The sequence below is a fragment of the Pantherophis guttatus genome, chromosome 12 (assembly GCF_059756535.1).
Source record: "Pantherophis guttatus breed Tessera chromosome 12, ASM5975653v1, whole genome shotgun sequence".
NCBI lineage: Eukaryota > Metazoa > Chordata > Lepidosauria > Squamata > Colubridae > Pantherophis > Pantherophis guttatus.
Window position 1 is genome coordinate 4,618,366 of NC_142074.1, and position 25,917 is coordinate 4,644,282.

The window sequence follows — 25,917 nt, forward strand, 5'->3', positions numbered from 1 at the left end:
CCTAACTCACAGTATTTTGTGTTGTCTCCTCACAATACACATTTTGTCCCATGCGGCTGGGTTTTTTAGCAGCTGCCTTAAATTGAAAGTGGTTCCTTTCCGAGCATGATTTTCAGGAAATTCTCATTAACAAAATTTAGTGAGGTGAAAGTAATGGGACTGAAAGAATTCCAGCAACAGAATCATTTTCCTTTCAGAGCCCTCATTTATATTCTGTTCTCCATTGCTCTTGATATTTAAGCTGTAAGCCACCCAGAGGCGCCTCGAATCACAAGATGGGCAACATATACATTTAATAAATAATATTCATAGCAATTTTCAGTCTTTTAAAATGAGGTAATACAGGTAATCCTCAATTTATAATTAACTTATTGAGCCCAAAATTTCTGTTGCTCAGTGAGACAATGAGTTTTGCCCCATTTTTCTTGCCATGATTGTTAAATAAATCCTTGCAGCTGTTAAGTTAGTAACATGGTTGTTAAGTGAATTCCCCATTGACTTTGCTTGTCAGAAGGTTGCAAAAGGGGATCACATGCAGCCGTCATAAATATGAGTCAGTTGGCAAGCGGATGAATTTCGACCGCGTGACTGGGATGCTGCAACGATTGTAAGTGAAAAATGGTCATAAGTCACTTTTTTCAGTGCCGTTGTAACTTCAAATTGTCACTAAATGAACTTATAAGTCGAGGACTGTATATTAGACCAGGGGTCTCCAACCTTGGCAACTTTAAGCCTGGAGGACTTCAACTCCCAGAATTCCCCAAAGCTGGCTTTGGGGAATTCTGGGAGTTGAAGTCCGCCAGGCTTAAAGTTGCCAAGGTTGGAGACCCCTGTACTAGACAACTTGTGATCCGCTGGGTCATTGTTTCAGAGAGATTTCCTTACCAGATTCCTCAATGCCTTCAATAGTGCCAGACCCTACTGAAGCCCCCTTTTATTATTTTTTCTTGCCTCCTGTTCCAAGAGCCTGGATAGCTCTGCAGACAAGGCACTGCAATTTAACACCAGCTGCCTGCAATTACTGCAAGTTCGAATCTCACCAGGCTCAAGGTTGACTCAGCCTTCCATCCTTTCTAAGGTAGGTAAATTGAGGACCCAGTTTGTGGGGGCAATAAGCTGACTTTGTATAAATATACAAAAGTATGAAGGCTATTGCTTAACGCATTGTAAGCCGCCCTGAGTCTCCGGAGAAGGGTGGCATATAAATCAAATAAAAAAAAAAAAAGAGCCCCCACTTGACCTCTTGGGGCCCTTGCTCTGCTCCCTGAGACAGAGTTACTCCCTGCAGCAGCCTCCCTCCCCCTTATTAAGATATCTGGACTTCAACTCCCAGAATTCCCCAGTCATCCATGCTGGCTGGGGAATTCTGGGAATTGAAGTCCACACACCTTAAAGTTGCTAAGGGTGAGGAACATTGCTGTGGAGGGACCAGGAAATAGGTGGGGGGGGGGTTGCCTTCTAAACCAGGACCCCCCCCCTCTTCAGCCCATTCCTCCCAGGGAAGGAGGAATGGGCTTTTGCAACCGGGACCGGGACTTGGTGAACTTATAGAGCCTTGGTAGTACAGTGGTCTAAAGCACCCTGTTATTAACACAGCTGCCTGCAATTACTGCTGGTTCGAATCTCTCCAAGGCTCAAGGTCGACTCAGCCTTCCATCCTTTCTAAGGTAGGTGAAATGAGGACCCAGTTGTGGGGGCAATAAGCTGACTTTGTAAAAATATACAAAAGGATGAAGCCTTAACGCATTGTAAGCCGCCCTGAGTCTCCGGAGAAGGGCGGCATATAAATTAAAGCCCCCCCAAAAAAAACTTCTTCCCCTTGCAGAGGTGGGGGCTTTTCACCTGCAGCGGCCCCCTCCCCAAGCAAGCCATGCCCTCCCACCCACCCCCTCCCCAGGTCCACGGGTGCTGCCTCCTTCGCATCCTATCCAAGGCGCCGTCCGCAAAGCTGCCGAGCCGAGCCGAGCCGGGCGGGGAAGCCAGGGGAGGGAGGGAGGGCGGGTGGACGAGCGAGCAGGAGGCCCGGTCCGTCTGCCCACCCGCTGGAATGCCGGCCCGGCCCGTTTGATTGGCTGAGGAGCGCCGGAGTCAGCTTTCACCGGAGTTTGCAACGATGCAAACTTTCCCTCGCTCGCTGGAGCAGAGCCTTTGGGGAAGGGGCTGCCCGGCTGGGTTCCTCCCGCAATGCCGCTTGCCTGACCATGCCGGGCCAGGCAGCAGGAGAGCCCGAAGCCCCCGCGTCTCCCCTGGAGGCCGCCCGCTGGCCCAGGACCCCTCCAAGCCCCTCTGGGGCGTTCCTTGGCTCGCTGCCTCTGGCATGCCCGATTGGATGACCATGTCCCAGTACTCCATGAATTTCCTCCTGGTTCCCATCCCGGAATACCCGCTCCCGGAGTGCGCGCCCGCCAAAGTCATCAAGCTGGTGGTCCTGGGGGGCAGCGGCGTGGGAAAGACCGGTAAGTGCCCAGGGAGCTCCCCCCCCTTCCCCTCTGCTTTCCTTCCCTCCCTCCCCGCTGCCCCATCGCCCCCTCCCTTTGACCCGCTGCGCTTTCAGCCGGTTCTCTGTTAATCTTTGATAGAACTGGGGATTCCGGAGCTCGGCTTCGTTTTGAGGGACACAGAAGTTCAGGAGATGTTTTTTTTTTTCCCCTTTCCAGCGAAAGGAGCCAGATCTGGGGCAGGGGAAGCAGGAGGAAAGCCAGGACTGGGCGTTTATAAAAGGCACCGCTGGGTTTCTTCAGGAGCTCGTTGTCCTGGATTGATCAATGAGAAATCACCAGGGTGGAAATCAGCCATGAATGAGAGAACTGCCCGATGGACCTCTCAGGCTGAAGCTGCAAGGGAGGGTTGATGGCTGGTCAGATGGTGGTGAGACCCCCAGCGATCCTTCTCATAGAATAAGGGAGTTGGAAGGGACCTTGGAGGTCTTCTAGTCCAACCCCCTGCGGGCAAGAGACTATACCATGTCAGACAAGTGACTGTCCAATCTCTTCTTAAAAGCCTCCAGTGTTGGAGCACCAAAACTTCTGAGGGCAACTTCTGTTCCACTCGTTGATTGCTCTTATTTATTTTTTTTATTTTGATTTATATGCCGCCCTTCTCCGGAGACTCAGGGCGGCTTACAATGCGTTAAGCAATAGCCTTCATTCTTTTGTATATTTATACAAAGTCAGCTTATTGCCCCCACAAACTGGGTCCTCAATTTACCTACCTTAGAAAGGATGGAAGGCTGAGTCAACCTTGAGCCTTGGCGAGATTCGAACCCTGCAGTAATTGCAGGCAGCTGGTCTTAACCAGCTTAATAACAGGGTGCCTTAAACCCCTGTACTACCAAGGCTCTTTTATCATTAGGCTCTTCCTATCATTAGGAAATTTCTCCTTTGTTCCAGGTTGCTTCTCTCCTTGGTTAGTTTCCATCCATTGTTTCTCCTCTTGCCTTTTCATGCTTTGGAAAATAGGTTGACGCCCCTCTTCTTTGTAGGAGCCCCTCAAATATTGGAAGACTGCTATCACATCACCCTTAGTCCTCCTTTCCACTAGACTAGACATATCCAATTCCTGTAATTAGTTAGTGGGCAAGCACTGTAATTTTGCATCTTATTTGTTTTATCGGTCAGTTTGTAGGTCATCAGAGTAACTCAGGACAAAGCACATATTAAGGTTAAAAGCAGCAAAAAGAATTCATAGAAACAACCCTCCCAAATTCAAAGAATGCTTACTTTGTCCCTTCTCCCCTTACACATACAGGTAATCCTCAACTTATGAACACAGTTGAGTTCAAAATTGTTGTTGCTAAGTAAGAGTTGTTAATGTTTTGCCACATCTTTCTTGCCACCGTTGTTAAGTGAATTACTGCAGGTGTTAAATTAGTAACATAGTCATTAAGTGAATTTGCCTTCCCCCTTGACTTTGCTTGTCAGAAGATTGCAAAAGGGGAACACATGATCCAGGGACACTGCAACCGACATAAATATGAATCGGTTGCCAAGCATCTGAATTTTGATCACATGACCATAGGGATGTGGCAATGATTGTACGTGTGAAAACTGGTCATAGTTCACTTTTTCAATGCCATTAGAACTTCGATTGACCATTAAATGAACTGTTATAAGTTGAGAACTATCTGTAATAAAACTTGGATTACAATTTTTTTTTTAAATTTGATTTATATGCCGCCCTTCTCTGGAGACTCAGGGCGGCTTACAATGCATTAAACAATAGCCTTCATACTTTTGTATATTTATACAAAGTCAGCTTATTGCCCCCACAAACTGGGTCCTCAATTTACCTACCTTAGAAAGGATGGAAGGCTGAGTCAACCTTGAGCCTTGGCGAGATTCGAACTTACAGTAATTGCAGACAGCTGGTGTTAATCACAATGCTTTTTTAATCTCTGAGACATCAGGCCCTTATGTGACTTATGCCTGGAATTGGGACCAGAATTTCCATTGCTAAGCAAGGCAGTCGTTAAGTGAATCATGCCCAATATTACGAACATTTTTGACATTGTTAAGTGATGTCCTGCAGTTGTTGAGTGAATCACACAATCATTTGTTTGTGGGAAGCCATTTGGTGGTCACGTGACCCCAGAACATTGCAACCATCGTAAATATAGGCAGGTTGCCAAGCACTTGAATTTTGATCATGTGACCATGGTGATGCTGCGATGGTCGTAAAAGGGAGGATCTGGTCATAAGTCACTTTTTTAGTGCTGTTCAGTTGCTAAATTTATGATTGTAAGTTGAGGACTACCTGCATTTTTTTAAAAAATTAGATGTTTCCAAATGGTTGCAAGCTACTAACTATGGGGAGAAAAATATACTCTACAAAAATTCTTCCATTCATGAAAAGAATGCTTCAAATGCTTTCATTTTTGCAGGAAACCGTCTGCCCAGGTTCTGTGTAAAAGCAGCAGTAATTGTTGCTTGGGGAGAAACAAACACCGAGCATACTTCCTAAAAAAACCCCTCTCCCTCGACATGTTTAAATCATTCCAAACTAAAGGCAATTGGGAGGAGGCAGATTTTTGACCGGAGGAAAATCTGTCTTAATTAGTTGAGTTGGTCTGTTTTGACTGGCAGGCACATGGAAGTCTTCTAGGATTCCTTGGCATCACTCTTAAATGGGCAGAGCATCCTCTGGCCTTCGAACTATTTGTTGGAAAAAGAGGGGAGACCCTGGAAAGAGTGCAGAGAAGAGCAACAAAGGTGATAAGGGACTGAAGGCTAAAACATAAGGATGAACGGTTGTGGGAACTGGGGATGTTTAGTCTAAGGAAGAGAAGGGCTGGAGTGAAATGATATCAGTCTTCCAATATTTGAGGGCCTGCCGCAAAGAAGAAGGGGGTCAACCTATTCTCCAAAGCACCAGAAGCAAGACAAGAAGCAATGAATGGAAATGACTCCGGGAGAGAAGCAACCTGGAACTAAAGAGAAATTTCCTAACAGTGGGAACAATTAGCCAGTGGAATGGCTTGCCTTTAGAGGTTGTGGCTGCTCCATCATTGGAGGTCTTCAAGAAGAGATTGGACAACCATTTGTCTGAAATGTTTAAAGGGTGTCCTGTCTGAGCAGGGGGTTGGACTAGAAGACCTCCAAGGTCCCTTCCAACTCTGTTATTCTGTGTTATACCATGGGATGGCTGAGCTGCTTAGCTCCTGCCCAGGCTGTACACACACACACACACACACACACACACTGTGGAAGGCCTCTGTCCCAGATTCTGAGTCCCTTCCCCACCAGTACCCCCCTTGGAAGCACCTTTTTTTTTTTTTTTTTTTTTTTGAGCAGGAAGGCAGTTGAGCCTGGGGCATGAGCTGAGTTTCCCTGCCTGCACTGTGACGGGCAGGATTTGTTTTAAAAAAAGCATAGAAAGAACATTGTTTATTTTCTTTTTTGCTCCTTTAATTGGTCGGCTGAAAGACAATTTATAGCAGTGTTTCCAACCTCAGCAATGTTAAGATGGGTGGATTTCAACTCCCAGAATTCCCTAGCCTATTGACTGGGGAATTCTGGGAGTTGAAGTCCACCCATCTTAACATTGCTCAGATTGGCAGAATCTGATTTATTGAGTTCAAATTGTTTCAGGCGAGTTACAGTGAGAACCCATGCAAGTACAGATTAATCCTTGATTTATAACAGTTCATTTAGTGACCGTTCGAAGTTACAATGGCACCAAAAAAAGTGACTTATGACTGTTTTTCACAGTTGCAACCTTTGCAGTACCCCCTGATCATATGATCAAAATTCACACACTTGGCAACTGGTTTATATTTACGACGCTTGCTGTGTCCCGAGGTCATGTGATCATCTTTTGTGACCTTCTGACAAACCAAGTCAATTGGGAAGCTAGATTCGCTTAACAACTGTGTGACTAACTCAACAATTGCAGTGATTCGCTTAACAACTGTGGCAAGAAAGGTTGTAAAATGGTGCAGAATTCACTTAACAGCCATCTTGCTTAGCAACAGAAATGTTGGGCCTAATTGACTAGCTGTATTAGGTTTCTCTTTTGCCTTTGTTCTGGAATTTGAAAGTGATATAAATATAAATCCCTCCTCCCATTTCCCCCCTAAGAGCCCTGAGAGGTAGACTGGGCTGGGAGAAGGAGGGTTACTGGTCTAAAGTGCCTCCTGTGGCTGAGGGTAGGTTTGGACCTGGTATCTCCAGTGCCAGTTCAATGCTTAACCATTAATTACCGTATTTTTCGGACTATAAGATGCACTGGTGTATAAGAAGCACCAAGATTTCGAAGTTGTAAGTAAGAAAAAAAAGGTTTTTGCCCTCCCCAGCCCCCAAGAGCACTCTGCAGGCCTCCCAAACCCTCTGCACACCCTGTTTTTGTGAAAAACGGGCCCATTTTTCAGAAAAATGGGACGAGTGGGGCGGGGCTTCGGGAGGGCAAAAATGGCTGTATTTGGTGTATAAGATGCACCAACATTTCCACCCTCTTTTAGGAGGAAAAAAAGTGCATCTTATACTCTGAAAAATACGGTACATCATCCTGGCTCATATCTGAGGATGCCAAGTGAGAATCAGCAAACAATATTTTGGGGCAACCATTAAGTCAGTGTTATTGTATGTGGGAAAGACCTTGGGTGACAAGGTGAAGAGATGCTGCCTAGGGAACAGTCAGATAAGAGACATCAGAGCCCATAGCAGGATAATGGGTGGAGAAAGAGATTCAGAAGAGACCCTCCCTAGTTTCTCAAGCTGTAAAGGAGACAGTGGGAGATTTGTACTTTCAGACATGCTAGATTCTCTAACTTTACAATAAAGTAGGATTAGTTTGTCTGTGTTTACTGTCTGGTCTACCCCAGTGGTGGGTTCCTCCCGGTTCGATCCGGTTCGGCCGAGCCAGTAGCGGTGACGATGACATCACCGAACCGGTTCTCCCTTCCCGCCCTCCCCCCCACCCCCCCACATTATTTTTACCTTTTATTTGGTCCCACCCCCAATCTACTGCTGCCTCCTGAGTCCCAGCTGATGACTAGAGGGAAAAAAACTGTTTAAACTCTTGCCGTGGGGCTTCAAAGGGCCGTCCTACAGCTGATCAGTGTTAAAAGCAAACAAATGAGTCAGGTCGTAAATGTGAGGACTGGTCGTAAGTGCGAGGACCTTCCAGAAACGACTCTGACCAGCTAGCCATGCCCACCTAGTCACATGACCTCTAAGCCACACCCACAAAATAAGCCACGCCCACAGAACCAGTAGTAAAAAAATGTAAAACCCACCCCTGGTCTACCCAATATGCCTGACAACCATCAGCCCAGACTTCTTAAGAGTTCTCTAGAAGTGGAGGAAGGGTCTCTGGAAGTAGGAAAAGAGATCCCTGCATGCAGAAATCTGGTGAACTTTTGCACGATCCTTTGTTGCAAGTAGATCAGGAGACCCTGGGAGTTCCAGCTTCAAGTTGAGGGTTGGCTCCTAGGGCAAGATATGATGAACATATCTGCTGCTGAAGGAAGACAAGTGCCTGGTGAAAGATAGCAGAACCCGGCAGGCACCAAAGGAGAAGAACTACTTGGACAAGGTTCCTCAAACCACTCCTTTGGTCAGGTGGTGGGCACAAGTAGCAATTGGGAAAAAGCTGTCTCAACATCCACATATTTTTTTTCATGAAGTGGAGAGATTTCACCTGCGGGGTAGCTAATTGTGAAGAATTCTGGATTGTATCCTGAGATTTTAGGAGGAATGGCCCTTAAATATCTTTGATCAAGAGGACAGAGATGTTGGGCTCTTTCAGAAGAACAAATACAAATATGGACATTACTGTCATTTTAAAAGACATGCTGGATTTTGTACCAGAGTGGAGAAAAGAGTGACCAAGTGGATTACGAGATTTAATCTCTAATCTCCAGATGCTGTTACATCTGAGACAATGTTCTTGTTCTTCTCTTACTTCTTAGTCTTCTTTTGGAGCCTGGATCTGGACTGGACTGGTTTTCAAAGTCCTCCTTAAAACAGGACACCAGGTTCTCTCAGAAACCACCAGAATTAACCCCAAAATTGCTTTTCCAAGGGGCAATTGGACTTCCTTGTTTTTTTCCCTTGAAAATGTTTTGCTTCTCATCCAGGAAGTGAATTCAGTTCTAACAGAAGCTCTGAGTTAAAACTGAAGAATGGATGAGAAGCAAAACGTTTTGAAAGAAAAAACTAAGGTAGTTCAGTTTCCTTTTGGAAAAGCACCTTTGTGGAACAACCATGACCTGGATGGTTGAAAAATCTCCATAGACATCAAGATTTACCTTCATTAGGTGTGAACTATGAACATTTTTCAAACCACATCTAAGGATTCTGTATTAGAGGTGGCCTGTTTGGTCTTCATGGCTGCTCATCTTGGCAGGGCTTCTTGGACACTTTGGGAATGTAATCTGGGTGAAACAAAATTCAGTAACCAAGGTCACTGTGATAAATCTTACTAGATGTAGCTCATGCATTCCCATTGCCAAGGATGGGGTTTATGTGTGTATGTGGGAATGTGACGAAGAGAAGTGACAATGTCAAGGTCACAGGTCCTTCCATCCACTCTGATTTTTAAACTGCTACAGTCCCTTTTAAGAGTCTATTTTCCCAGCCAGTTTATTTTTGGAGTTTGGTTCTGATCTCAGAGTCTGGCTGGAGATCTAAACCAGGGTGTCTCTCTCTCTACTGTAGCAACTTTAAGAGGAGTGAACTTCAATTCCCAGAATTCCTTGGCTAGCATGCTGGCTGGGGAATTCTGGGGCTTGAAGTCCACTCATCTTAAAGACGCCAAGCTTGAGGAATGTTTATCCAGACAAGCTAGGTCTCGATTTGGGAGCAGTTGCATGGGAAAATTGGTGGGGAGCACAAGGGTTAACCGCCCCCTTCTTCCTTCCTTCCTTCTTTCTTCTTCCCAGGGAACGTCATAATCTTTCACACTAGCAAAGTCAAGGGAACATCATGTTTCTGAAGCTTTGCATGCGTGCTTGGATCTTCCCATGTAGCCTCGGCCTCCATCAGATGATTTCACATCCATCCACCCACACAAAAGTGGTATGAAACCGGAGCTCAGAGTTGATCTCTTTCTGGCTTGCCTTTTGCTTGGAAGAAAATGCCTTGTTCTCACATGACCCGTTTCCTCAAAGGGATAAGCTGGGCAGGAAAAAAAAAAACTCTGCTGGAAGAAATTCCATTTAGTCAAGGAAGTACAATGAGTTGTGACAAGAGGGACACCGTGGTGAAGGGTCACCCTTTCCCAGCCTCCCTGGTGAAAGAATGCGAGAAAGCCAGGCAAAAATAAATAAAATGGGAGCCTTTTCAAAATGTGAAAACACAATAGGAAATTTATAGCAAAAAGGTCTCCTGGCCTAACCTCCAGTAACATCCAGTGCCCCCAACTGGGACACTCCATCATGTGGAACTGTTAGTTTGCTGGGGCTGCCAGTGTGAGAGGCGCAGCTGAAATCTGAGAGCCTTTGGCAAGGGGTTCAAGAGACCCATTGCGTTCCTTCATGAGAAAGAAACTTCAGGCAGAGGTGAATTGTTGGGGAGACCTTCAGTTTGATGAAAAGACATCCTTAAGGGGAAGAGGAGGAGGAGGAGGAGGAGGAGGAGAAGAGGGAGGAAGAGAAGGGAAAGGAGATGGAGATGGGGGTAAAGGAGGAGAAGAAGGATAGGAAGGAGATGGGAAAGAAGAAGGAGAAGGGGAGAAGAAGGAAGAGAAGGGGATGCGGAAGTCAGTCTTGACTCTTAGTGACCACATCAATAGATATTCTCCATGTGGATCTCTCTCCAACCTGAGCACAGTTTACTTGGGACCCAAATCAAAGGTCTCACCCTCTGGGACTCCAAACAATCTTTGTCAAGGTACGAAACTGTGCACGCTGGTTAAAAGAGGGCAGCTCTCTCCACCTCCATCCCCCCCCCCTTTTGTAGGGTGTTTTCTGATTTTGGGAGTTTAAATGACTCTGAAGGTTTTTGAGGGCCATTTTATACATATTTTCTTTTAATTGGAGATTCCTTTGAAAATATAGAGCCTGTGCTCTGATGAAGTTACTATTGGGTAATGATGAAACATCTGCAAGAAAATAATCAACTTCAGAAGGCAGCAGGGACCTCCAGTCTTCCCCTTCCTCCTCCTCCTCCTCCTCCTCCTCCTCCTCCTCCTCCTCCTCCTCCTCCTCTTCCACTCCACAAACCCCACTCCCTTCTAGTACTGATGATGTTACCTAGTTGGGTCATGAAACATCTGCAAAAAACAAGAAACTGAAGCTCAGAGAGCAGCAAGGACTCCACAGTTCAACCCCGGACTATTTTTATTCTGTTGAATACAATGTGTGTGTTGTATTACAACTCACATCTGCAGGGATGTGCATGGTGTAATAATAAAGATAACAATCTTGTTAACTGTGCTGGCTGGTGTGGCATGATTTCAGGGGTGTTGCAGGGCAGGTCAAAAAAGTCAAGATGGCCACCACAGTGGTGCGACTGAAGCTAGAGCACACAAGAAATACACCTAATAATGGGTGGGGCTTCAATTGTACCCTGTGGCCACCATCTCGATTTTTTTGACCCACTTTGACAACTTCCCTGCAAGGCTGGCTCCTGATCGATATAGGAGTCCTAAGTAAGTTTTTCTTTTCAAATAAGCCATGGATGGTTTAAGACAGGGGTGTCAAACTCGATTCATTGAGAGGCGCATCAGGGTTGTGTTTGATTTTGGGGGGCTGGGGTGGGCGTGGCCAGGGTGGGTGTGGCCAGCTCTACATCACTCATTTTGGGGGTGCCTGTGGTGGCCCGAGCACTCTGCCAGTGAAAATGGGCTCCTGAGTTGCGATGGCCTCCTGCACCCCTCTGCCAGTGAAAATGGAGCTCGGGGTGCCATGCATGGCCCTCGGGAGCTCCGTTTTTGGCCACGCATGCCCCCCTCAGTTCCATTTTCATTAGCAGAGGCCGTCGTGGCCAAAAATGAAGCTCACAAGTTGCTCCCCACAGGCTGGTCCTTCGCTGTTTTCAGGGCGGCCCCGCGAGCCAGATCTAAGCACCCCTGGTTTAAGAACAAGCATCTTAACCTCTGCATTTGTGAAACAGTGGGACGATCTCCCGAGTCAACCAACAAGAGGAGCTTCCAACCCCCATCCCTCACATCAATCATGAAATTCATGGGATAGTGAGACAGAACAGGCACCTTTAATTGCCCCTCTTTACCCGCCATGGCAATTTCTGGGTCCATTAACCATCCTGGTTTTTTCTCTTGTTTTGCAGCCCTCGTTGTGCGGTTTCTCACCAAGAGGTTCATCGGAGACTATGAAGCCAACACGGGTACGTCTGGCTGCTGCCTTGTGGGTCTTGATGGAAGCAAACGGGGGCTGGGGCTGTCTGGCTCCAGAGCCTGGAAGGGCAAGTGGGTGGATGGGTGGGCAACTCCCGGCGTCCGTCCGGGAAGAGAACGGAGCCAGTCCCGAGGAGGGTGGTGTGTGTGTGTCTGTTTTTAAGATTCAGAAATGTCTCATTTTCAGATCATCCCACTTTCAAATATTGCTTCTAGCAATGACGGCCATAAATCAAAGCTCTGTGATTTACAGTCTGTGCCCTCCCATAGGGGAAGGGGCTGTTTTTTTTAAGCCAGCATCGCCTCCATTGAGAGGCAGCTGAGAGATTACTTTCCCGGCACAGTTTTAATTAAAAAGAAAGAAAGGATCAAAGGATCCTGCCATGCAGCCACTGAACAAACAGAGGCCATCTCTGTTCTGCTTTTCTCTTCTGCCAAAGAATGGGGCTGCGAGGACTTTTCAAAAGAGCAGCTTCAAAGAGAGGCTCCTGTTTGCGTCTAGTGCTCTGAGAAAGGGAGGGGGGCTCTGAGTTTAAAGGGAGGGGGCTTTCGTCATCTGAATTGCCCCAAATCCAGTCTGCGTTCTTGTGCAGCAAGCAACAGCTTGGTCCTCTTACAATGGAATATCAAGCTTTCCTAAGAGTAAAGCAATTGCTTGGGAATGCTTGCAAATTCAATGTAAGAAAGAAGATCAGTAAAACTGTTCACAGTTGGAAAATACTTTAGGCCTGCAGCACTCAGAGATGATTAGGAAGGAGTGTTTTCCAGTTCACACAAACACAGTGCGTCTCTGCCGTAGCCGGAAGAGGCCTTCTCCTGGTTCAGGCTTCAGTGTAAACCTTAGAAAAAAGTGACTCTGCTTTCACGCTTGCTCTAAGGCAATGGTTCTCAATCATACCAAGAGCCTTGGTAGTACAGGGGTTTAAGGCACCCTGTTATTAAGCTGGTTATTAAGACCAGCTGCCTGCAATTACTGCAGGGTTCGAATCTCGCCAAGGCTCAAGGTTGACTCAGCCTTCCATCCTTTCTAAAGTAGGTAAATTGAGGACCCAGATTGTGGGGGCAATAAGCTGACTTTGTATAAATATACAAAAAGAATGAAGGCTATTGCTGAGCACATTGTAAGCCGCCCTGAGTCTCCGGAGAAGGGCGGCATATAAATAAATTAAAAAAAAAAAACTTCAACCGATACAGGGACTTCAACTCCCAGAATTCCCCAGCCAGCATGTGGAATTGAATCCACATGTCTTAAAGTTGCCAAGGTTGAGAACTACTGCCTTGAAGTAAGCATGAAAGACACACTGTGTTTGTGTGAGCTGCAAAACACTCCTTCCTAATCATCTGCATTCATTCATGACAATAATGTAGAAAAAAAAAAAACACCCCAGTGTAATGGTTTGCAAACACTGTGTGGAGTAAAGAAAATTGCTACTAAAATGCAAATTTGACAAATCAACTCCATGGAAATAAGGAAGCAATGAAATGGATAGATCTGCAAATTGGAGAAACTGCTTATTGTTTTAAAATGAATTTATTAACTGCTTCAGACAAAGGAAGTCTCGGCAGTTTACAGACGCGAGAGCTGCAGCCAGTGCAATCATATCGATAACACTTTGTTAGGATCCTTTTTTGCCTGCCACTAGTGTTGAAATTTCATGTCCAAAAAGAGTTTATCTGTGCTGAATGTCATCCCTTGTTTGATATCCTTGTTGCGATGACATAAATTTGCAGTGGTAACTGTCAACCAACAACTGATAACCTTAACCTTAAAGTTAGCCCTAAGCCATTTAGCAGGCAAAAAGGGAACAAGAGCCCTACAATAATAGACAATGAAAGAGCAACAGCATATACTTAAAAGTTACAAAGTTAGAATGAAAATAACATTCCTGGCAGTCAGGAACTCAAATGTATCCAAGGCCCTTTGGAACAATGCAGTTCTTATGAGTCTCCAGGAAACCCTCCCCTTGCCTTGAGAGCTATCTGTTTTAGAAGAAGGGAGACCCCCCCCTCCTTAGAAGGGGCTCTTCACCTCTCATAGAATCATAAGGCTGGAAGGGACCTCAGAGGTCTTCTAGTCCAATCCCCGGTTGAGGCAGGAGAACTTATACCATTCCAATCAAGTGGTTGTGCAACCTCTTCTTAAAAGCCTCCAGTGATGGAGCAGCCGCAACTTCCAGAGGCAAACAGTTCCATTGATTAATTGTTCTCACTGTCAGGCAATTTCTCCTCCTAGGTTGGATCTTTCTTGAATGATCCTCCACCTGTTATCCCAAAGGTGTTTTTTTCAAGAGGCAACTGGATTTTTCTGTTTTTTCTTTGCAGATGTTTTGCTTCTCATCCAAGAAGCTTCTTCAGCTCTTGAGAAGAAGAATCAGAACTGAAGAAGCTTCTTGGATGAGAAGGGAAATGATTTCAAAGAAAAAACAGAAAGTCCAGCTGCCTCTTGAAAAAGCACCTTTGGGACAACCAGGACCCGGATGACTGAGAATCTCCACAGACGTCCACCCGTTGCTTCTTGTCCTGTTCTCAGGTGCTTTGGAGAACAGGTGGACCCCCCCTCTTCTCTATGACAGCCCCTCCTCAAGTACTGGAAGACAGTATTCAGGTCATTCCCAAACTTTCCCTTTGTTAGGCTAGAAATACCTCGTTCCCGTAACTGTTTATCCTATGGCAGTGATGGCTAACCTTTTTGCCGTCACGTGCCAAAAGTGGGGGGAACGGGGGGGGTCACACTCGTGTGTGCCCACACTCATAACTCAATGGCCCCACACGCCCCATGCATGCATGTGCGACCCTCTCCCGCACTCCCCCCATTTTTGGCATGCAATGGCAAAAGGGTTACTGGTGGGCCTGGTAGACCTGTTTTTCACCCTCTCCAGGCTCCAGAAGCTTTCTTGGAGCCTGGGGAGGTGAAAACGGCCTTCCCCACCCCCCTGGAGGAGCTCCGGAGGCCGGAAATGGGCTGTTTCCCGACATCTGGTGGGCCCAGAAGGCTCGAAAATCAGCTGGTTGGCACGCACATGCACACTGGAGCTCAGCTAGGGCAATGCTCGTGTGCCCACAGATATGGCTTCACGTGCCACCTGTGGCACGTGTACCATAGGTTCGCCATCATGGTCCTATGGTTTCACCTCCAGTAGGATCAGCAGCATTCCTGGGCCTGTGGATTAAAATTGACAGATGAGCTCTCAAGTAGTCCTTCACTTACAGCCATTAGTTTAGACCGCTTGATGTTACAGTGGTTCTGAAAAAAAGTGACTTGCAACTGATTCTCCCAGCATCCCTGTGGCCACATGATCAAGATTCAGGCACTTGGCAACAGGCGTGTACTTATGGTAGCCTCCTTGGGATCACATGATCACCAGTTCTCAGCTGGCTTCTGACAAGGGGAGATGGAGAGAAGGTGGATTTGCTTAATTGTGTGACTCACTTAACAACAGCAGCTGTGATTCCTGTAACACCCGTGGCAAAAAAAAAAAGGTTGCAAAATCAGGCATGGCTCACTTCAGATCAGTCTTGCTTAGCGACAGGACTTCTGGTCCTAATTGTGATCGTAAACTGAGGATTATGTTTATGTTAGTTTGCTGCAGAGGAATACCACACCGAAGGCAATTTTTCATCCTGGCTGCCACAGAAGGTATTTATTTCAGGACCGCCTGACCTCCTGGTCTCTGTTGAGGTTTCTGCTCTGAGCAGCCACGGAGGGTGCAGAAGTCCTGCTCTGCTTCTCATCTGTCTCCTGGGGCTGACAGGGGTTTACATTAGCCGAGGGAGGGACTGGATGGAGGCAAAATAATACATTCTCTTACGAATTGGCATCTGACGGGGGCCTCTCGCTGATAGGATGAAATGGCCTCTGGTTAGGGTTGCCAGGTCTGCTTCCAAAAAATAGCGGACAAGCGGGGGGGTGGGGGTGTGAAGTAGTAAAAAAATAAAAAATAAAAATTACAATCAAATTATATATTTTCTTACAAACATTTTAACACGTATTAAAATAATCACTTCAAAACTTTACTTAAAATTCAAAACATCAAATATATTATAATAATATGCAAAATATTAAATTACATTTTAATTTCATCATAAAGCTTTTGAATAAAAAAAATGTCCACTATTTTGTGAAAAAAAATAGTGAACATAATGTGGAAAAAGTGAACTGTCCGCTCAAATAGTGGACACCTGGCAACACTACCTCTGGTTTACAAAGGCCAGTGGAGCCGTAGATACACAGCTAGTCCTCAATTTACAATAGTTCATTGAGTGACTGTTCAAAGTTACCACGGCACTGAAAAAAGTGATTATGACCGTTTTTCACCCTTACAGAAATTCAGATGCTTGGCAACTGGATCATACTTACGACTGTTGCAGTGTCCCGGGTCATGTGATCTCCTTTTGTGACCTTCTGACAAGCAAAGTCAGGGCGGAAGCCAGATTCACTTAACAACCATGTTACTAACTTCACAACTGTAGTGTTTCGCTTAACAACCATGGCAAGAAAGGTCGCAAAGTGGGGAAAAACTCACTTAACAACTGTCTCGTTTAGCAACAGAAATTTTTGAGAGCCTTGGTAGTACAGGGGTTTAAGGCACCCTGTTATTAAGCTGGTTATTAAGACCAGCTGCCTGCAATTACTGCAGGTTCGAATCTTGCCAAGGCTCAAGGTTGACTCAGCCTTCCATCCTTTCTAAGGTAGGTGAAATGAGGACCCAGTTTGTGGGGGCAATAAGCTGACTTTGTATAAATATACAAAAGGATGAAGGCTATTGCTGAGCACATTGTAAGCCGCCCTGAGTCTTCGGAGAAGGGCGGCATATAAATCAAATTTAAAAAAAAAAAAAAAAATTGTGGTCGTAGGTAGAGGACCACGTGTACTATCCCATCAGATGATTCTGGCTGGTATGCAACCAACAACAGTCCCATAAAAAAAAATCTTCCTCAGCTCACCCCTAAAGCAGGGGTGGGCAATTCATTTTCCCAAGGGGCCACATGAGAAACTCTGACTGTTGTGGGAGGTTGAGCCAATATAACTGTGAAGATGCAAAGGTGCGTAGGCGTGCACACACACATATACATAAATTGAAAAAAACAACCAGCAATCCCCTTCAGAATAAAAGCAGTGCAGTTGTTTTGCATGCAAGGTGTCCCCTTATTTACATTTGCCTCACACAGGCTGGGCAGGGACAGCCAAAGGGCCCAGGTGTGTCTTAGAACAGGGATTCTCAATCCTGGTAACTTTCAGATGCATGGACTACAACTCCCAGAGTCCCTCAACCAGAACGGATAGATAGAACACCTCCAGCTAGTCTTCAGGTTATGACCACAAGTGAGCCCAACATTTCTGTTGCTCAACGAGACAGTTGCTAAGTGGGTTTTGCCCCATTTTACAACCCCTGTTGCCATAGTTGTTAAGCAGATCACTCAGTGGTGGGTTTTAAAAATTTTCGCTACTGGTTCAGTGGGCGGGGCATGTGATTGAGTGGGTGTGGCCAACTTGACATCACTCCTGCCCACACCCACTCAATCACATGACCACCACCCACACCTAGCCACACCCACATGAAAAGGTAGGAAAATTTTTGGAATTTCCACCTATCTACCCCCGCCTTCCCTTCGCCAGTTTCCCCTCCTTTAGCTGCCCCAGCCCTAGCCCCGCTTCCTCCCCCACCACCGCCTCTTGTTCGGGCTGCTTACCTTCCACAGCGGCTGGTCCAGAGTCCGGAAGGCAAGCTGACTTGCAAGGCAATGAGATGCTCATGCGTGAAGAACATGGTGGCAACGAACATGGCGGATGGAGCGAGCGAGCGGCAACTGGGGAACTGGTTCAGGGGTGTGGCCAGCTGGGCATCGCTACCAGTTCGGCAACCTTAGCCTAATTTCCGCAAACGGTTCACGCGAACTGGTACGAACCAGCTGAATACCACCTCTGGAATCACTGCAGTTGTTAAGTTAGTAACATAGTTGTTAAGTGAATCTGGCTTCCCCATTGAATTTGCTTATCAGAAGGTCTCAAAAAAACCAATCCCATGACTCTGGAACATTGCAACCATCATAAATATGAGCCAGTTGCCAAAGATCTGGATTGTGATCGTGTGACCATGGGACATGCTGCAATGGTCATAACTCACTTTTTTCAGTTCCGTTGTAACTTTCAGCCACTAAATGAATGGTTGTAGGTTGAGGACTTCCTATATCCACTCTAAATAAGTTCAAATCACCAGGACCAGAGGGATTCAAAAGGAGCTGGCAGATGTGATCTCAGAACCACTGAATGTGATGTTTCAATGTTAGTTAGCTGAGCTGCACTTTTGACTGGTGGTGTATTGTACACACAGAGGCTCTTGTGCGATGCTCTTTATCATGAGTATTTTTGGCATGGCCTTATGACACAATGGAAACTCGGCTCCATTGGCTCCCTGTAAACATTTCGGTGCATTTATTCCCATTCCTGGCCACGCAGCTGAGCAGAGATTTTTCAACAAACCACAATAGAGGCAGTTTTGCAAAGACTTCAATTAGCTTTTAATTATTTCAGTTTAGATCAGTGTTTCTCAGCCTTGGTGACTTTCAGATGTGTGGACTTCAACTCCCAGAATTCCCCAGCCAGCCATGCTGCATGTGGAATTCTGGGAGTTGAAGTCCAGACATCTGAAAGTCTCCAAGGCTGACTGGTTTAGATGAAGGAGCCGAATGCAAAGACCAAATGGGTCAGATAAATGCTCAGTCTGTCATATTCCTGCAGGCACATCACTGAATCAGACTGGAAACTGACTTTTAATGCCGTTGGGTAAAAGTCTACACTCTGGCTTATTTAATATTTCATAACAGCATCTAACAGTCTCTAAAAACCTTTTGCCTAGTTTCACTATCTGAAATGTAATCATTCAACTACCTCTTCCCCGCCTCGTCCCTCTGCTTTTATGTATTTTATTGTTAGCAACGGGAGAATGAGTCCAGTGAAAACTTTGCAGGGTCATCTCTGAAATGTTCCGTGATGAGAAATGAGCCAAGCAGCCATCAGTCTTGCCTCTTTTTGCTAGGAAAAACCATTTTTGGCTCTCTTGGGCAGCCCATCAGGCTGTGGTTCATGCGGCAGGAATCGGTTTAAGTTAAAAATAATAATTGGTCTGGTGTGAAAAGGAAAAAAAATATATCAAAAAGAAGTTTAAAAGGTACTCATACAGTGGCTGGAGTTAAGTTGGGGTCTTCACCCCCAAGGCAGAACCTGAATTATGGATTGAAATTCCCTGGAAGTAGATTCAGATGGGGTTTAGGAGGAAATTATTAGGGAGGGAAGGGGAGGGAAGGGAAGGAAAGGGAAGGGAAGGGGGAAGGGAAGGAAGGAAGAGGGAAGGGAAAGGGGGAAGAGAAGGGAAGGGAAAGGAAAGAAAGGGAGAGGAAGGAAGAGGGAAGGGAAAGGGGGAAGGGAAAGGAAGGGAAGGGAAGAAGGAAGAGGGAAGGGAAGGGAAGGGAAGGAGGGAAAGGAAAGGAAAGGAAAGGAAGGGAAGGGAAGGGAAGGGGAAGGGAAGGGAAGAAGGGAAGGGAAAGGAAAGGAAGGGAAGGGGAAGGGAAAGGGGGAAGAGAAGGGAAGGGAAAGGAAAGAAAGGGAGAGGAAGGAAGAGGGAAGGGAAAGGGGGAAGGGAAAGGAAGGGAAGAAGGGAAGGGAAGAAGGAAGAGGGAAGGGAAGGGAAGGAGGAAAAGGAAAGGAAAGGAAGGGAAGGGGGAAGGGAAGGGAAGAAGGGAAGGGAAAGGAAAGGAAGGAAGGAAGAGGAAAGGGAAGGGAAGGAGGGGAAGGAAAGGAAGGAAAGGGGGAAGGGAAGGGAAGGGAAAGGAAAGGAAAGAAAGGGAGAGGAAGGAAGAGGGAAGCGAAAGGGGGAAGGGAAAGGAAGGGAAGAAGGGAAGGGAAAAAGGAAGAGGAAAGGGAAGGGAAGGGAAGGAGGGAAAGGAAAGGAAGGGAAGGGGAAGGGAAGGGAAGAAGAGAAGGGAAGGAAGAGGAAAGGGAAGGGAAAATTATTATCACTGGTAATATAACCATTACTTACAACCATTCATTTAGTGACCAAAGTTACAATGGCACAGAAAAAAGTGACTTATGACCATTTTTCACACTTATGACCATCTCTGTGGTCACATGATCAAAATTCGGGCGCTTGGCAACTGACTCATATTTATGACGGTTGCAGTGTCCCGGAGTCACGTGATTCTCTTTTGCAACCTTTTGACAAGCCAAGTCAACGGGGAAGCTAGATTCACTTTATGAATTGCAGCGATTCACTTAACAAATGTGGCAAGAAAAGTCATAAAATGGAGCAAAGCTCAACTGTCTTGCTTAGCAATGGAAATTTTGGGTTCAATTTTGGTTGTAAGTCAAGACCTACTTGTAGTAATAATAATGCATTCAACTTACGTGCTTCCTGCCTCTCAACATTCTTGCCTTAGAAGCAAGAAAAGCTCTTCCTGTTTGGGGCAAAATTGGAGGAAAGTCAGATGAATCCATGTCGTCTCTGATATATTAATTATCTTCCCGCTTTTCTTTCTTTTTCCTTAGGTGCTTTATATTCCAGAAAATTCACCATTGATGGAGAACAGATTTCCTTACAAGTCCAGGATACCCCATTTGTCTCTCTGGAGGTATAAAGAGTAATTCCAAATAGCATTTGATCTCTTAACCAACGCAGCCAAAGTGTCCACAGGATGTGGCCAAAATACAGCTAGTCCTCGACTTACAACAGTTCATTTTGTGACCGAAATTACAACGGCACTGAAAAAAGAGGTTTATGATCGTTTTTCACACTTACAACCCTTGCAGCTTCCCTATGATCATGTGATTAAAATTCAGATGCTTCTCAGCTGACTCATATTTATGACGGTTGCAGTGTCCCGGGATCATGTGATCCCCTTTTGCCATCTTCTGACCAGCCAACTCAGTGGGGAAACCAGGTTCACTTAACAACCGTGTTACTAATTTAACTGCACTGATTCACTTAACAACTGTGGCAAAAAAAGGTCGTAAAATGATGCAAAACTCACTTAACAAATTTCAAATTGGAATCAGTTGCCCCCGGAGATAAGAAGAATCCAGGACCTCAATGCCTTCCGTCGTTCCCTGAAAACCCATCTTTTTCAGCAAGCCGGGTTGGCTTAAGAAGAAATTTTTAAATTCTTTTAATTAGTCTGTGATTCTTAACTTTCGGGCCAAAATTTATATATATTTTTAAATGTTTTTAATATTTGTATTCTGTGTTTTTTATCTTGGCTGTACACCGCCCTGAGTCCTCAGGGAGAAGGGCGGTATATAAATTGGAAATTAAATTAAATTAAATTAAATTAAATTCTCACTTAGCCACATAAATTTTGGGCTCAAGTGTGGTTGTAAGTGGAGGACAACCTGTAGTGGCCACAAAGGTGCAGTTAAAGCTCTCTGTGATGCAGCTACAGATGGGCAGAGCTGTGAGGGCAGCTACGGGACTTTTCTGACCGCATCCTATGGACAGTCCTGAAATCCGGACAGCGCGCCCCAGTTGGGGAAACAAGGAGGAAAGAAGGAAGGAAAGAGGGGAAGAAGGAAAAAAAGGAAGGATCCTTGTTAGGGCTTGAGGCTGTATGTGAACTTGGCTTGTACCCATGCAATGAAAAGTTTTATTTGTTTGTTTGTTTGGCTGGTTGTCAAACATGTACAAGATAACAAATATAGGTCTGAACATAAACATAAAGGAGGTAAATACAAATAAATGGGGACAGTAGGACAGGGACGGTAGGCACCCTGGTGCGCTTATGCAGGCCCCCTTTACGGACCTCTTAAGAATTGAGTGAGGTCCATGGTAGACAGTTGAAGGTTGAAGCTGTGAGGGTTTGAGGATGTAACAACAGAGTCAGGTAGAGCATTCCAGGCGTTAACCCTCTGTTGCTGAAGTCATATTTTCTGCAATCGAGTTTGGAGTGTTACCTTGAGTCTGTAGCGATCGTTTGCCTGTGTACTATTGTGGTTAAAACTGAAGAAGTTCTTGACAGGAAAGATGTTGTAGCAGACAATTTTTTTTTAATTGAAAAGTTTTACAAAAAACAAAAATTTTCTTCCCCCCCCCATGTTCTCCCCACCCTTTCCCTCCCCTCATCCCACCCTCCCCCCCAGACTTCCCAGAGCAAAATACAAGGTGTTTCATTTAACAATCATAAACTAGATTAACCTACTTATCCTCAGACTACTAACTCCCCCCCTGAAACCTTAACTCCACTATGGATAACGTAACACTTCTAATACTTAACGTTCATTCATAAGCTATTTGATATTTTCTTGTCTGATACTTATTTTGAATATAGTCAATCCATCTTCTCCATTCCGCTACATATCTTTCTTGTGTATAGTCCTTCAAGTACGCTGAGATTTTCGCCATTTCTGCTAGGTTGTAGCAGACAATTTTGTGTACTATGCTTAAATCGGACCACAGGTGGCTCAATTCCAGATTGTCCAAGCCCAAAATTTTAAGCCTGGTGGCATAGGGAATTCTGTTGTGAGTAGAGGAGTGGAGTAATCTTTTCGTGAAATACCTCTGAACCCGCTCAATCATGTTAATGTCTGAAATACAGTGTAGGTTCCAGGCGGATGAACTGTATTCAAGAATTGGTCTGGCAAAGGTTTTGTATGCCTTAGTTAGCAATACAATATTACCGGAGAAGAAACTTTGCAGTTTGTTGATTTACATTCCAAATTTCTAGGCCACCCAATTCCAACATCCTAATTGGCTCAGTCCCAAGATTAATTTTCAGTAGTAGGGATATTGACATAGTTACTGATTTCAGGGGGGAAAGGGGGCAGACCGTGGTGAGATGTGCTTGTGATCTTTCTTGATCTTGAAGCCATGATTTATGGATTAAGAAAATGTGCACCTTGTCCTTTTGTAAAGGAGACCTTGGTAGGGAAGCCTCACCTCTCAGGCCGTTTTCAGCTCTGTTCAAAACAATAATTTCCAGGCAAGTGTTTTGTAAGCAGGTGGTTGCACATCCCAGACGAACTCAGTTTCAGCCCTGGTTTGCCAGGAACATATAGACAAACCAGCGCCTGCTTAGCAGCAGTTCCACCCTACCCCTTTTTAAAACATTTTTTTAAAAAATAATAAAAGAAAAAGAACAAAACACAAGGTAGAAATGCCTATATTGTCAAAGAGGAAAAATGAACAAACGTCTCACTTAGCAACAGAAATTTGGGGCTCAGTTGTGATCGTAAGTTGAGGACTACTTGGAGAACAACCTAGATGATGAGAGGGCTGGAGGCTAAACCACTTAAGGGAACTAAGTATGTCTAACCTATCAAAGAGACCCATTAGGGGGGACATGGTAACTGTCTTCCAATACGTGAGAGGCTATCACAATAAAGGGGGGATTGGTTCATTCTCCAAAGCACCAGAGGGCAGAAGAAGAAGTAACGGCTGGAAGTTCATTCAAGAGAGAGTCCACCTAGAAGGAAGGAGAAATTCCCTGATAATTAGAACAATTAATGAATGGAGCAGTTTCCTTCCAAGAGTTGTGGCTGCTCCATCTCTGGAGGTTTTCAAGAAAAGATTGGGCAGACATTTGTCTTGGATAAAATAAGGTTTCCTGCCTTGGGCAGGGGGTTGGACTAGAAGACCTCCAAGGTCCCTTCCAGTTTATGAGTCGGTGGGATTACAGAAAGTGTTTGGATTGGGACTGATGGCAGACTGGAGACAGCCTTTGCCCTGCTGACATTGGGAATCATTTATCAAGCTCATCACGTCCCGTTTGAGCTTCCAGGCATGAAGATGTTTCCTGTCACCATTGATTTAACTTCCTCACTATAGATGCTGACTCAGCAGCCAGGCTTCCGAGGAGCACCCTGGACCTGGCTGCAATAACCACACACTTTAAAGTTGCCACAAAGTTGAGAAACATGGCCTTAGGGGCTGCCATCGACTGTAGGGTTACAAACATAAAGTTCAGAAATAAAACAAAAAATCAAGTCAAAGTGTAGTCTGAACATTGAGGGAATACGATAAACTCCCAGCACATAGATTCTCGCATCTGTCAGAGGAAACATACTTGAATTAAGTCCATGCTTTATGTTACTCTACACTCGGATCTGTTTCATCTGGGCTAGGTTTGTTGTGTGAGTTGTGGTTGTCAACCATAGTTTGTGGATGACTGTGTTATACAGGTAGCCCTCAACCACAATTGAGCCCCAAATTTCTGTTGTTAAGTGAGACATTTATTAAGTGAGTTTTGTCCCATTTTACAACTTTTCTTCCCACAGTTGTTAAGTGAATCATTGCAGTTGTTAAATTAGTAACATGGTTGTTAAGTGAATCGGGCTTCCCCCTATTGACTTTGCTTTTCAGAAGGTCACAAAAGGGGGTCACATGAGCCCAGGACCCTGCAGCTGTCATAAATATGAGTCAGTCGACAAATGTCTGAATTTTGATCAGGTGATCACAGGGATCCTGGAATGGTCATAAGTGTGAAAAATGGTCCTAAGTCACATTTTTCAGTGCTGTTGTAACTTTGAACAGTGACTAAACAAACTGTTGTAAGTCAGGGACTACCTGTAGTGACTCAGCAATTGATTTCTTTAACAACCTCAATGTATATGAATCTGGTTTTGATCTTTTGTCAACTGGCACTTAGCTCTTTCCTCCTGGTTTTTGATGACAGGATGAGAATGACACCATCTGTTGCCAGGAGCAGATAAACCGGTCCATTTATTGGGCCGACGGCTTCGTCTTCGTCTACTCCATCACGGACTATGAAAGCTACCGCGTCATCCGCCCGTTGCACCAGCATATCCGCAAGATTCACCCCAACGCCAACATCCCTTTGCTGCTGATGGCCAACAAAGGGGACCTGCTCCGAGCCAGGCAGGTGTCCACAAAGGAGGGCCACCAACTTGCCAACGAGCTGGGCTGCCCGTATTCAGAGGTCTCTGCGCGGGAGAACTGCGAAGGGGTTCACGGGGCCTTTCAGCAACTGTGCCAGGAGCTGAGCCGGATCATTGGGAATTGCAATGGGGAGAAGCGGAGGGGCCTCCATCTCATCCGGCCCAAATCGCCCAACATGCAAGAACTGAAAAGGAGGCTCAAGCAAGCCTTGTCTTCCAAAGGCAAAACTGCCACCATGCTCTGATGGATTTTGAAGTGACTGTTTGGGCTGGGCCATAGCAGGCCAAGAATAGCGATGTGGGCCTAGTGACGGTCAGCTTGCCAGCTATTTTGGGGGTGAAAGAAGTCCTTTTCAGAAAAAAGACTAGGATGGCTGGGAATTTGGGGAGTTAAGCCCTTTCACTAGACCAGGGGTCTCCAAACCTGGCAACATGCTGGCTGGGGAATTCTGGGAATCGAAGCCCACAAGACTTAAAGTTGCCAAGTTTGGAGACCCCTGCACTCCAAACCAAGAGGGTCCAAAGGAAAGGGGGACCGTCATTCTCAGGATTAATTTCAGCTTCTTCACCTGCATGAGACAAACAGGTGAATACCTCTACCTGTCCACTCCCATTTGGCTTCAGTCATCATCTTGGTTCTTTCCCCATATGTCAGACAACTTTCTTCTCTAATGTTTAGGTGCCAAATTATGTTTATGTATGGCATTTAAAGGAAAAAAATAACCGCACATATAAATGTCTTAAACATGGTTATGAAACTGGCAGGACAAGAAGATAGATGGTTGGTGGTCTCTCCATTGGACAATTCGCTCCTGCTGTAGAGGAACCTCCTGCCTTCCTGTTCCACCACAGCAACAACCAGCACAACTTTTTCAAAGAAAAACTCCCTTCCTTCCTTCCTTCCTTCCTTCCTTCCTTCCTTCCTTCCTTCCTTCCTTCCTTCCTTCCTTCTTCCCTCCCTCCCTCCCTCCCTCCCTCACCATACCAACAACCAGCACAACTCTTTAAGAGTAGAAGAGAAAACAATCCAATTCTTTTCTTTTCCTTATTTCACGATGGATTATTTCAGAGGACTAATCCATGATTTATCTGTGGCCATCCAAACACTTGAAATGAATGACTTGTTTATCATTACAGTTGACCTCATAAATGTTACAAACGATCTGGAGTTTCGTTATTCATACATAGAATGAATGAAATTAACCGGGGAGTTAATTGGGTTTGAGCTCGTGAAAAGTACA

The 25,917-nt window shown here is 45.4% G+C and overlaps 1 protein-coding gene across 1 annotated transcript; it reads left to right on the plus strand.

Annotated features, from left to right (window-relative positions):
- The first annotated feature begins 1,960 nt into the window (after positions 1-1,960).
- On the plus strand, positions 1,961-25,838 carry LOC117675997 (ras-like protein family member 11A-like). The gene is made up of 4 exons (XM_034435102.3): positions 1,961-2,456; positions 11,727-11,783; positions 20,339-20,421; positions 24,454-25,838. The coding sequence occupies exons 1-4, from the start codon at positions 2,114-2,116 to the stop codon at positions 24,919-24,921; spliced, it is 951 nt and encodes a 316-aa protein (XP_034290993.2). The 5' UTR covers positions 1,961-2,113; the 3' UTR covers positions 24,922-25,838.
- The last annotated feature ends 79 nt before the right edge of the window (positions 25,839-25,917 follow it).

Bases quoted from the DNA above. Each gene is read 5' to 3' on its own strand.
- LOC117675997 (XM_034435102.3), top strand. From the start codon at position 2,114: ATGCAAACTTTCCCTCGCTCGCTGGAGCAGAGCCTTTGGGGAAGGGGC. The intron at 2,457-11,726 runs GTAAGTGCCCAG...CTTGTTTTGCAG, and splicing joins CAGCGGCGTGGGAAAGACCG to CCCTCGTTGTGCGGTTTCTC. The intron at 20,422-24,453 runs GTATAAAGAGTA...TTTTGATGACAG, and splicing joins CCCCATTTGTCTCTCTGGAG to GATGAGAATGACACCATCTG.